Source organism: Artibeus jamaicensis, unplaced genomic scaffold, assembly GCF_021234435.1.
Source record: "Artibeus jamaicensis isolate MK-2021 breed Jamaican fruit bat unplaced genomic scaffold, CSHL_Jam_final contig_399, whole genome shotgun sequence".
NCBI lineage: Eukaryota > Metazoa > Chordata > Mammalia > Chiroptera > Phyllostomidae > Artibeus > Artibeus jamaicensis.
The window spans coordinates 641,922-655,994 of NW_026521816.1; the positions used below are offsets into that span (position 1 = coordinate 641,922).

Below are 14,073 nucleotides of genomic sequence, written 5' to 3' on the forward strand. Positions count from 1 at the left end.
ACCAGCACTGCAAGATATGCTTAAGGGAACTGTTTCATGAAGAGAAGGAACCCTTGCTGGAATGGCTCAGGGGTTGAGTGTAGGCCTGCAAGCCAAAGGGTTGTCAGTTTGATTCCTGGTCTAGGGCACATGCCTGGGTTGTGGGCAAGGTCTCTGGTGGGAAGTGTGTGAGAGGCAGCCACACACTGATGTTTCTCTTGCTCTCTTTCTCCCTCTTTTCCCCTCCCTAAAAACAAACAAACAAACAAATAAATAAATAAATAAAATCTTTAAACAAGTAGGAGGAAAAAGAGTAAGAGAGGAACACAGGTATGAAGGGGGAAAAATGAATAAGTACCTATCAAAATTAAGTTTAAATGTAAATAGATTAAATGTTCCAATCAAAACACAGGAGCTGAATGGATAAGAAAACCTGACCTCCACATATGCTGACTATAAGAGATCCACCTCAAAACAAAAGATCTAAACAGACTAAAAGTGAAGGGTTGGAAAAAAATATTCCAAGTAAATGGAAAGGGGAAAAAAACCAGGGTAGCAATATTTATATCACACAAAATAGACTTCAAACCAAGGCCATAAAAAGAGATACAGAAGGACACTTCATAATACTCAAGAGAAGAACCCACTGAGAAGACATAAACAGTGTAAATGTATATGCACCCAATATAGGAGCACCGAATGTGTAAGGAAAATCTTGCAGGACTTCCAGAAAGATATAGATAACAACAAACTTCTATTAGGGATTTTAACACACCACTGTCAACAAGGATAATGCGCCACTGAACAATGTAACCAGAGGGGCAGGGCCAGAGGGATAATGGAGGGCTATCAGGGAACATGTCTAAAGGACACATGGAGAAAGCCAAAGGGGTAAGGTCAAGGGTGGGAGGTGGGGATGGGTGGGGCAGGGGGGTTGTTGTGGGGTGAAAATGGAGACTACTGTGCTTGAATAAAAAAGAGGATTATCTATCTCCAAAGAAACCTTACAGGCAAGATGGGGCTGGAAAGAAGTACTCAAAATTATGAAAGGCAAGGACCTACATTCAAGATTGTTCTATTTAGCAGCAAAGCTATCATTTAGGAAGGAAGGGCAGATAAAGTGCTTCCCAGGATAAGATCAAGTTAAAAGATTTCATCATCACCAAGCCCTTTTTTTAATATGAAATGTTAAAGGGACTTATTTAAGAAAAAGAAGATCAAAACTATGAACAGTAAAATGTCAACTCACAACTATTGACAACTGAATCTAAAAAACAAAAACAAACTAAGCAAACAACTACAAAGGAACAGAATCTGGAGGGTTATCAGTGGGAAGGGGGAAGAGGGAGAATGGAGGAAAATGTACAGGGATTGAGAAACATAATTGGTAGGTACAAAATACACAGGGAGATGTTAAGAAAAGTATAGAATATGGAGAAGCCAACTTATATGCATGACCTGTGGACATAAACTAAGGGAGTGATTGTTGGAGGGAAGGTGATATTGGGTGGAGGGAGTAAAAGGGAAAAAAAAACCTGGGACAACTTTCACAACCTAATCAGTCAAATATATTTCTAAAAAAGGAAAGAAATAAAGAACAAAACATTACATCCTATACCATTGTAAGAGCTCACAAAAACAGTGTATATTCCATATTCCTAATTTTCTATAAAGTCAGTTGTCTTCAAAATGTTCATATAAATCTCTAAAAATCTCCTTATCTTGCTAACACATCTGAACCAAGGAAATTAAAACGTACTATTTGCCCCTACGTCTTTTAGAATTTACCTCCACATGCCACTGTTTGCCCATGGCATTTACCACGCGCCCTTCAATGGGCCTCCGACAAGCGCCACATATGGGAACTCCCATTTTGTCATGGCATGGCAAGCAATACAGTTCTCCTTTCAGCTCCCGGGCATCAGCAGTCAGCTCCTTTCTGTCCATGAGAAAGATGCTCAAATGAATACCATCAAGAGAGGAAAAAAACAGGCAATGATGTGGCTAACACTTTTAGAAGGTTTTTGAAGATATCACTGTAACAATCCCTGTAACTTCTTTTCCCTCCTGGTGATTACAGTAATGTGAATTAACAAGTTTGAATAATTTTCAAATCTCTACCAAAACATCAATATCATACAATAATGATAAAATGTACCAATAAGTCAGATATATACCACCACACTGGTCATATCTATCATTTCCTTGACTATTATCACAATATAGTCCATTTGTTGTCTTTAAAAAGCTAGAGAATAATAACTAATACTGAGGAAAGACTCAGTGATACTATCTTTCTAAAATAACTGTGGAGTTTAGAGACTAGTGCCCTTTAATAATAATTAAAACTGTCATAAGCTTTTAAAAAATAGGTATATATGAATAGGAAATAGACAATGACCAGAATTTTCTGTTTCCAAATGCTTAAATATGCTATTATTTTCAGTCTCCTGTGTCAGTACACATGTCAGAGATAGCCCCAATTAATCAAATGGACTTGTCTGAATTTCACCTTTTACAATAATTCTTTACAAATGCTAAAGGAAAATGAGAAGCATTCTACCAGAGGGCAGATAGGCAAGAAAATCAGGAAAGGCACAAATTGATAATCACAAAAAAGATGAGGTAGCTGTACTAACACCACAAAGCTGTTTCCTGACCCTTTGCCTACCTTATGTCTTCCCCTACTAGAATTTAGCATGTAAGTTCATATTCATTATAGTAAAGTATCTTTTTCATTAAATTTTTATGTTAGATAACAAACTCAGAAAATCATAGCCCAACGATTTATTATGAAATTTTGAAGAAAAAATTTCCTTTAGATGTAATTTAAGATATTTTGAGATAATACCCTAATTATTACAACTGGAGAAACTATATATGTATACAAGGATGAAACTTTTAAAACCTCTTTTTGAATCCTACATTGGAAAAGCAGTTTTTGAGATGATTTGGGATATTTTAACATGGTTTGAATATTCCCAGGTCTGTACATGCATATGCACATGCACACATACAAAGTGTGCTGCACACCCAGTCAAACGGGCAAAATGTTAACTGATGAAGCTAAACGATGGGCATATAGGTATTCTTTTATTATTCTCTTGACTTTTCTATAGGTTTAAAATTTTTCAGATTAAAAGTTGGAGAAAAACAATTTGGTCTGCAGGCATAACAGAAATATAAAGAAATGTGATCTTTTATTTTACTTCCACCATTTGTGCAATAACAAAGAAATCACAATACCCGCAGTTGGCACAGTTGAAATGGTCTGGATGGTAAGGGTCATTCTTGAAAATCAAAGGCTGTTCATCAATGATGGCGTGGCATTTCTGGCAGATGTATTTTCCAAGGCCCCTGGCTTTCTCACGATTATGACAGGGGCGACACAGATGTCTAAACAAAACCAAAACTGTTTTAGAAACTTAAATAAAATATAAGGTCCTTCCTAATGATTAAAAAAAAATATGCTCCTCCAATGTCCCAAAATAAATTAAGGAAACTGTTTCTTTAAAAATCACTGCTGACTTAGGAGAGTGAAATCAAGCCACTACTTTTTACATAATAAGTTATTTATTCCAATCCAAGTAATCTGACTGATACTTAAGAAACGGCATTTTAAGTACCTATATGTCGGGAGCCGGCCAGCAACCGTCTCTTGACAAGGTCAGGATGGTTGAGATGCATCTGCAAGGCAGAGGCAACTGTGGCTGGATTTCCTGTCTATCTCTCCTTACAAGTTTGTTTTAGTGATCAAAAGGTGGTGGGATTGTTAGACACCTGTATTTCAGATTCATTGATTTGCATAATTCCAATGAAGTTGTACAAGATAATTTCTTGACCAGAGAACAAAGTTCCCTCTTAATGAAATAGCCTGTGAATGTCTAAAAGTTGTTGGAGTAATAGCCCCTCCCTTTATCTTGAACAGGAATATATATTAATTAGAATTTAGTAGGCAAAGACTTGTTAGATACTATAAACTAAGCACGTAGATACAATTACCAAGGAGTTAGAGTCCATAGTACATAGAGAAACATTTTGGACAGAAAGATAGCTAAATTAGACATCACAAAGGCCTTATAATGAATTTCCTAATCTCTCTGCTCAGTCTAGCGTGCCTTTTTGCCCCATGTCAAATTCTAAGACCTTTAACAAACAATAAGACATTCATACTCTGTACATAGAGCTAGTTCAAATTGTCTGATTAATGGCTCTTCTGGTCAAAACAACTTTTGTTTAACATAACTGAAACTATGGAAATTCTTGTACTTTTCCTGGTTACCTCTGTATTGGTTTTTTCTGCTTAACTGATCATGCTATGCACCTGTTCCTTTAATGTTATACAACAATCTCTATAAAAATAAAGCCTAAATCAAACTCTATAAGTTCAGTCAGTCCCAGAGGCTGGCTGTTCTCTGGCATCCAATTGGGTGTCTGACTCTTCATTCGCCTGCACCATCCATCTTTCAGGGACCCTGAACCCTGCCAAGGCAGGACCCTGGCACCTATACCTCTTTTTGTCAGCCCAGGAACACAAGCGGCAGCCAAGCACTGCAGCACAAAAGTTGCAGGGCCCTCTCCGAACAGGCACCAGTTCTGAGTCCCTATACCTTAAATTCAGTGTCCTAAAGCACTGCCTTATAGTCCCATGAGAACATATGCATGACCTTGTAGTAGTCACTTTATCTACCCCCACCTGACAAGGATAAAAACTCCTACCTGCCAGCATTCTTGACAAACCCGATGTCTGCCAGGACTTGCTGGCAGAGGTCGCAGCAGAAGCACTCAGGGTGCCAGCTGTTGTTCATTGCTTTGATAACTCGGCCAATGATGAACTCACCTGTGGAGAGGGACACAAAGCATATCCAATGGTGTGGTGTTTTACTGCTAAAAGCAGTAAGGGAAAAAATACATTTAAACCTTTCTCCACAAATAGGGACTTTTTATGTATGTGTCTACCGCAGTAAGCACTACATCAACAAAATGTTTTCTATTTCATCTGTATGATTCTGTAGCTATATTTTCAGGCTGTCTTATCACATCTCTGAATCTGGTTTTCCTTTTACATACAATGTACTGGACTCTCTTGAATGTCTTTTGGTAATTTCTGGTCATCATTGACACAGAAAAATGAAATCCACAGAACATATTCTTGTAACTAGTGCTTAATTTCTTCTTTCATTAAACCTTTGTAACATTCTAATCAATTTCTCTAATCTCTGGAGACCTTTTAGTAGGGCTGTTAGCAACCAGTGAAGGGCTTAAGGCCTAAGAAAGCCCACCACTTGTGCAATACACAAGCAATCTTTCTCTTCACAGGCCGGTGTTCAATCTACTGAGCTATACCAGCCAGAGCTATGACACACAGGTAATCTTTCAGCATCTATGTACCTCACTTACACCTTTTCTCTCTCCCAGAAAACCCAAAAGCAAGTAGGTATACGTTACACTAACAGGGGAAATGAACATTCTAAAAGATCAGCTAACGGCAGTTCTCATTTGTCCCCAATACTTTTATACTGTAAGTCATTAAAAATCATTTCTCTTTCCTTTAAAACATTTTTTAAAGTTTATTTATTCATTTTAGAAAGAGGTGAAGGGAGAGAGAAAAAGAGGGAAAGAAACATATGAGAGAGACACACTGATGGGCTGCCTTCTGCACACAACCTGACTGGGGACTAAATTTGAATGGGAGTTAAACTGGTGACTTTTTGGTTTGTGGCTAAACCAACTGAGCCACACTGGCTGGGTTTCTCTCTGATTTTTAAATAAATTTTTATATTTATTTATTGATTTTAATTTTTTTAGAGAGAGAAAGGGATAGATGGGAGGGTAGGAGAGTCAGGGAGAGACAATCGATTTGCTGTGCCACTTAGTTATGCATTCATTGGGATGATGCTCTAAGCAACTGAGCAATTCAAGGTCTCTCTCCAGGTTTTGATACTATTCCAGGTTGTTATATATTAATAATAGGAAAGAGGGCTGGTAAATTACCTAGAAGCTATTTATAACGACACCCAAAAACCACTGATACTTTAGTAGCATTAAATATCTTAAGTAATTTTGAAACTTACTTTTATTTTATATTCAGCTGTAAAACTTACCACACTGATGACAGCAAGGTGCAAAGAGCATCTGAAAATCATGTTCACAGTACTTCCTTCCTTCAAACTGAAACAAAAAGTACTTGTAAATATTAAATAACCAGAGGATAAACACAATTATTCTACAGAGACAAAAGGAAAGATGGTTTGGAACTAAGAACTCTGCTCCTGAGATTTTTAAAAGCAGATATACTTTTGTATCTTCCATACAACTACGTGGGGGCACAGGAAAAGAAACAATGAATAAGTCGAGACCAGAACTAATATTGTGCCCTTAGAATATGGTGGCTTTGACTCTAGCTATTCTTAATTGTTTTTTGACTTACATACTCCACCTTTAAGAATCTGATGAAAGCTACAGACTCTACCCCTTAGAAAATGTGCACATACAAACCCCTTCTCCTAGGTTTTAAAGCTAGTATCTAAAATATTTTACTTTTGGCTTAAATATTTTAAAAGGGTAAATATTCTAGTATATTTTAAATTTAAACATTTTTAAATGGGACCAAAACCCTTTAAAAATTAAACTTTCTTTAACAGTTGGCAAATTTACATCCTTCTCTTCCCTCCTTGAACTGTTTCCATTTAATTTCCCCCAAAGTTTTATCCTAGTATATTTCCTTATCACCCTACCATACTTCAGTGCAATTAAAAATTTTAATTTCTGAATCCAACAGGCTCTAAAAATTAACATTCTTTCTCCTTTTTCTTTTTTAAAAGGGAATGCATGGATACTTGTGAGGAGCAATCTTTTTTTAAAAGAGATTTTATTTATTTATTTTAGAGAGATGGGAAGGGAGGAAGTGAAGGAGGGAAAAATCAATGTGTAAGAGATACACTGACTGGTTGCTTCTTGCATGCTCGCAAATGGGGACCTGGCTTGCAATCCAGGCATGTGCCCTGACTGGGAATGGAACTGGTAACCTTTCACTTTGCAGGATGATGCCCAGCCCACTGAGCCACACTGTACATGGCAACATTCTTTTTTTTCTGGATTAAATTATCATTATAATGATTATTAGTAAAACATGTTACAAATGTTAAATTTTACTTTTCACTATTTATATACTTGAAAAGTGAATCTTAATGAGGTGAGCAGGGCTACTCTTTTCCCTCAGAATTATTTCATGCATGCATGGAGAATTGTGACTTAACACTATAATAGCCATTAATTCTAGATTAATTTCTATTTGGGGGATTGCTTTCATCCTTTTCACATAAAAATGCTGAAGGAATTATAATTATATAAATGTCTTCCTTTGAATCTTTGAGCTCCTTACAAGTTATATGCTTAAAATCACACAATTGATTATCAAAACCTACTCATAATAATGTATCAGTTGCCAAAACAATTTCCTCAATTACAAAAATTATCTGAAGACAGCTCATTCAATTTAATGAAGGTATCCACAATAGCTTAATTGTCAAGCCATATTTATTTTGTGCCAGGAAAAGTCTTCCTTCACTTTTAAATTCAAAGAAATAAAGTGTAAATAAACACACTTAATACATCTATTTTTAAAAGTTATAAATAGAAGGTAATAAATCAACAAGCTATTACTCAATAGTGTGTCATAATGTAATGCATTGTAACATGTAGTCAAAAGTAGAGTCATTCCTTTAATGAATATATATTAGGTAGACCGGTTTGCAGATTGTTGTGTTATGTTCCTCTGTTTTCATAGGGCGTATGCCTATGACCTGCCTATGCCTATGAGTAATTAGCAGCAATATAAGCCTCACTTAAGGAGCCCATCTTTGTCATCGCCCTCCTGAGAATCAACGGTTTGGTTGAACTAAGTAGTTAAGTTAATAAAAAGTTGGGGCAGTCTGTGGGCTTCACTTTAGAACTGATTTTCCATTTTCTGTCTTGATAGCTTGGACAGAAAGGGCTCAGAAAGCTGAAAGGAGGGAAATCTTAATGTATTCCCCTCAGCCCAAGTGAAGTATAGTAAGCCACAAGAGTCTTGGATAGGTATAGCATGCCTTGTGCACCTTCCACTAGATAAGCCATTCTTTACTGAAGTATCTGCCTTTGTCAATTAATAGTTATGATTTAATTGTACTTCCAATTTCTTGCTTAATCTGTCACCTCAAGAATACAACCTGACCAGTATGCCAACAGTCCAGTAATGCCAGCCTTTGGACGCCTAGCCTGCGACTTCCTGGTGACAGCCAACTGACCAGGACCCTGTAAGGTTCTTCCCCTTACAGGAAGGACTCCCTCCATGCTGCACCCCCCCTTCAGGGCACCCCTAGCCCAAGGGTAAATAAGACAGCATCCATTTCCAGCTTGGAAGAAGTTAAAAGAAGATGAGACCTCCGTCCATTTTCCTTTATATGATCATGAAGTCGGTGTAAATCTGAAAGGAGGAATACTGATACAGGGTGCATCCAAGGGGGGCCCCAGAAAGGATTTGGGATGGGATCCAAAGTTCGGGGTGTCCAAGAAATATTGAGATGTACTCACCCCCCCAGGGCGAGGGGACGAATGGAGCAGGGCCATTGAGAGCTGTTTTGCATAGCAACGGGTTTGCAGCTGACCTCTAGAGTGATTATTTGACATCTGTGGCCTTTGGAGGGTTTTATGGATGTGTTAAATAGTGTGGCCAGGCTTAAAGCTAGGGGAATAAAGTCACTTACCCAGGATGTAACTAGGAGCAGAGCCCCTGAGGGGGGAGGCCTGTATAAGAGCTTAGAAAAGATCAGCTCCAGGACATGAGGGGACAACTACCCAGGTGAAAGAGGGAGCCACATGGTTTAGGGCAGAGTGAAGACGCCTGCAGCTTTAGTAGAAGAAGCCCACACGGCTTTGGGTGCCCCCTCTGGCCACATGGCCTAGAAAAAAAGAGACTTTGACTAGAACTTGATGCAGAAGAACTCTTGCCAGTAGACCGTAAAAGAATGCCACATAACTTTAGATTAACTAAAGATCCTGCCTGATACAGCTGGCAGTGCCAGCGACCTGAAACATAGATGTGTGCTCTTTCTTGATTTACAGTACCCGGAGTTGGGACAGTGCAAGTAGGGAGCAAAACATGAAAGCATTTTAGGTTGAAAAACTTGGTTTCTGACTGCTCTTTTACAATAATAGAACTGGAATTATAGGTGATAGCAAGGGGGACTTTGTGCGGCACTAGGAGAAGAATGCTGTTTTTATGCCAACCACTCAGGAGTAATAAGAGACAATATTAAAGTACTAACGAAAAGATTAAAAGAAAGAGAACAAGCAGACAATGACTCCAGCTGGTATGCCTCAATGTTTGGAACCTCCCCCTGGCTGACCACCCTAATCTCAGCCATAGCTGGGCCACTATTAATATTAATATTAGTATTAACTATTGGGCCCATAATACTCAACAAGATCCTTGCCTTCATCAAAGAACGGGTAGAAGTAGTCAAGCTAATGGTCCTGTCCCAGCCATATACCATTTTACCAGGGGACGAGACTGAATCAACGGTTCGATTCATAAACAAGAGAAGGGGGGAATGTTAGGCCCGGAATTAGATAAAAGTAGCCAAGAGGAACCTGAGGCAGGCTCCAGACTGACTCGGCAAGGAAGACAGAAAGTACAGAAAGTACAAAGAGTGCTGAACAAGATAACTGCCTTGTGCATGACCTTGTCTTTGCAGAAAAGTATCCATTGTTGCAGGCAGAGAACATAGCCATGTGTGTTCTCTCGAGATAGCCAATTGCTAACAGCTACGTCTGCTTCTGTATTTGCTTGCTTGCTCACCCCAATAAAAACCCTAGGCTGTAAGCGCCAGGTGCGACTCTCATTTGCAGCCTCTTGGCACCATGTCCCCAGACACCCTGAGAGTTCGCCCCTGCGCAGGTAAAGCTTTGGCCAATAAAGTTCCATCTTAAACTCCTGAAAGCTTCCGACCATTTGTTGCTCGCGTTGGTGGATGCCACAGTAAACAACTAGAACAGGAACAGATTCACAGAAATAAAGCCATATAGAGGATTATTAGCAGGGAGGGGGAAAGGGAAATGGGGAGAAAGGTACAGAAAATAAGAAGCATAAATGGTAGATACAAAATAGATAGGGTGAGGTTAAGAATAGTATGGGAAATGAAGAAGCCAAACTTACATGTACAACCCATGGACACGAACTGGGGGTGGGGGAGGAATGCTGGAGGGAGGGAGGTATGGTGCAGAAGGGAATAAAGGGGAGAAAAAAATGGGACAACTTTAAGTATATTTTAAATATATACTTAAAAATACTTGGAATTAGGAATTTAGCTAATGGTCTCATTTCAAGTCATGTGCAAATGTTGAAAATATTTGTACTGGTTTGTCATAAATTGTTTGAAGTGAGTGGGGCAGTAGGTAAGTACCTCTTTTTGTTGGAAAGTTTCCTCTCCAACGGTCAGTCATACCTTCTCAGGTTTCAGCTTTCCTGAGTAAACATGATTCAGTATAAGAGGAAATAATTGAAGAAATCTCTTGTAAAACACCTTTCCACTAAATCTCTCACCATAAACTGGTCTTTTCTGTTAAGTATTTTGTGATAAGGAAAAAGGGTACATTTGGGATATTCAAAGTAAGAAGTAGAGAAAAAGGAATCTGACCTATCAGCCAAGAACCCAGCCCCTAAATGTGTACTATGCTAGGTTGAAAGGCTGCACACCAAGCCCCTGGTCCTTGATCCAATCCATCCTTTTATAGTATTTCTGGAAGTATATGCCTCTGCAACTACTGGTTCAATTTCACTTCCAAAACTGTTTTTTTAGGGGAAATTTTAAAAAAAATCCTTTTACTGGAGATAATCTCAGATGTCACAAAGTTCGACTTAGGAACCACTATATGGCTATAGATAGTTGGCATTAGGGTCTCTGAGTTGAATGGGTATTTCCCCCTGGAAATGGCATTTAATCAGCCTTCTCATGATGACAATGATTTGGTCATTTTACAAATATTTCTCCACATGTAGTGGAGAATGACTGGGAACACTGACAGCCTATGTAAACCAGCACTGATGGAAATAGATTCCCTCTTAAGATAACTACAATACCAAATTTAAGATCACTAATCATATATAACTCACACATTTATACAACCATGCAATTTTCCTAGACTGAAAATGAGAACAAGAAGCATGCAACTTGTCATCAAGTTCTACCCAGGTCACTTTGAAAACTGCATTCACTCCTGGAACTAGGATGTGAAGTGGTCCATACAGCATGCCACACAGGGCAGGCTCTCCATGAACCTCTAGGGAGTGACTGAGATAAAGTATAGTGATGGCAACATAGGAGAGCATTACCCATGAATTACATGAAGTATCACTCCTAGGAAACTGTTTCAGTTTCAGTCAGAGTCAGGGCATCATATCGAGGAAAACAAAGCTGTAGATATAAGCAAGCCTGAGATAAAATCCTAATTTGACTACTTACCCAGCAATTAACTCTATGCAAGGTGTTTGAGACTCATGGCCACATGTAAACTGTGAATAAAAATACCTCACTTGTAGGGTTCATGTAAGAAGCCAATAAAAGAAAAAAAAAAAAAACAACCAGTTTGTAAAACACCCATAATAGGGATTTAATAGGCAATTATTTTAGAAATAAAAATGTTAATATAATTTACACGTCTTATAAAATTAACAATAATAGGGCATCTGTTCATGCAAAAAAATACTATATTCCAGGCAAGGTGAAGTAATGTGAAGCAACACAAGCCAGATGAGTCCCAACTTTGAGAGACTCAAATGAAACTGGGAAGCAGCACCTCAGCTCTCCCTAGTGAGAATGGTAGAAAGCAATACCTATTAGTGTTTTAACATGTTCACATTGTTTTTATTGCTATCTCAATCACTATCTTCTGCTACAGGTAAATTTAAAAGCATTATTATAATCATTACTATTTGAAATTTATTTAAAATTAAATGCAGAAGTAGAATACCTCTAGAGAGAAAATAAATTTGTTTGGGAAAACAGTTCTAACTATTACACAGAAAATATATCTTGCCTTATGCTAAATGAGTGATGAATTATCCAATTTAAACAAGAAATGTAGGCTCCCTTTAAGGTCTTTCTTAAGTGAATTCTTTCTAGAAGTACTTTGTAATTAAATTTATGGCACAAGAATTTACTGTGACTGGAGTCAAATTCATAAGAGACAGGACTATACAAAGGGTTTTGTTTTGTATAGGGTTTTGCCTAAACAACTTGGGAAATATTCTCATTTAGAACTGGCTTGCTATTATTACCATAGTGAACTGCACTACCTATTTGAAGGGATGTTCTTATTTTAGTGCAGTGGCTCTCAAACGAGGATGGTTTTGCTTCCCAAGAGATATTTAGAAATGAATGGAGATATTTTTGGTTGTCATAACTGGGGATCCAGTGGATAGAGATTAGGGATGCTACTAAACACCCTACAATATACAGAATAAACACCCTACAATATACAGAACAAAGAATTACCCCACAACAAAGAATTAGCCACCTCAAATTTTAATAGTGCTGAGGGTGGGAAACTCTGTTATAATGTGTGGAATCACTAACTTATGGGAAGAAGTGTCCATTGGAAAGTGGAGGAAGGGAGTAGGAAAACTTACTGGGTACTGTACGTGCTACTTTGGTTCAAACTCATAACCCTAGGAGATTCATGTGATTATCCTCTTGTTTAAGAAAACTGAAATTCAGAAAGCCAGTGGAGCTGAACAAGGCTGTCAGACCCCATAATTTGAGCTTTTTCCTTCGCATCCACCACTTCTCTATTGCTCTTTGGCAGAACAATAGAGAATTTCACCTAGAATTCTTAAATTATCACTGAGTTTCTATCACAATTTAAAAATCACAACTGAAAGCTAACCCTGGTTTCTCTGCTAATACACAATGTGATCCTGACCTTGGAATTGCTCATTTAGAGACAGATAAAGAGGTAATTCTACTCGATATAGGAAAACGACATTTATCTTGTACTACTGGGTTCCTTTTTGACCACGTATTAATAAAAATACATCCTTTACCCTACTACACAAAGCTGAGAAAAAAATGTTAAGGTCCCGAAAAGTCCTCCTTATAGATATGCACTCACTGAAACAGATGTCTTAGTCCGTAGTTTCATCAACATCTTCTCCCAGTCAGCAAACACTTAGAGCACCCTCTAAAGGCAAGGCATTGTGCTAGGAGCTGCTGTAGATATGTACACTCTGTAAAACTATGTCGTGATTATTTTCTAAAATTATTATCTCACATTTATTAAGCTCTTACTAAGTGCCAGGCACTGTGCTAAAGCACTTTAAATATCATTCATTCTAGTTTACAGTAGATTTGGGGGAGGGAGGAAAATATGTTTTCAGGTAGATTTAATTTTTCCCTATTATCAAGCAGTTTATAATACTATAATTTTCTTATCTTGCTTTCAAAGACTTGGTTAGTCTAGTATAATATACTAGGTAAGTTCTTGAAAACAGTTTGTCTTGCTCATCATTGTACTCCTAAAATATAACATGGTACTGGAACATTGTAAATGGTTGATTAATATTACAAATATTTGTTGAATGGATGGACAGGTCAATAACTAAATGAATAACTGTCACAAAAATCTCATGTAAGTCAGAACAATCGAAGTTCTCAGACTCCTCCAACCTGTGACAGTTCCTTAGTGTTGCCTTGTCTTGCATGAGACTTTTGAAAGGTACTTACTGCTCAGGTATTCTGTGAAGTGCTCCCTATAAGTTTGTCTCATGATTACACCAAAGTTATAGTGATTTTTTTTTTGCTGTAGATATTTATTTTTAAATGATGTATTTTATTGATTATGCCATTAGTTGTCCCATTTTCCCTTCATCCCCTCCCACCCACATTCCCCCCCTTTAGTTCATGTACATGTGTCATAAGTTCTTCAGTTTCTACATTTCCCACACTACTCTTGCTCTCCCGCATCTATGCTACTTATTCTCTATACCTTCTCCCCCTCTCCTCCTCCCACTCCCCTGTTACTAACCCTCCATCGTGAACCCTCCATGTGATCTCC

The 14,073-nt window shown here is 38.0% G+C and overlaps 1 protein-coding gene across 7 annotated transcripts in view; it reads right to left on the reverse strand.

Annotated features, from left to right (window-relative positions):
• Window positions 1–14,073, reverse strand: part of LIMS1 (LIM zinc finger domain containing 1) — a 167,282-nt gene that overhangs the window by 20,316 nt on the left and 132,893 nt on the right. For all 7 annotated transcript variants that reach the window (XM_037138351.2, XM_037138350.2, XM_053665254.1 and 4 more), the window contains 4 exons: window positions 6,084–6,150; window positions 4,699–4,819; window positions 3,226–3,375; window positions 1,768–1,918 (listed from right to left, as the gene is read on the reverse strand). In XM_037138351.2, the coding sequence (XP_036994246.1) occupies window positions 1,768–1,918; window positions 3,226–3,375; window positions 4,699–4,819; window positions 6,084–6,150 (489 nt within the window). The remainder of the gene's footprint in view (window positions 1–1,767; window positions 1,919–3,225; window positions 3,376–4,698; window positions 4,820–6,083; window positions 6,151–14,073) is intronic.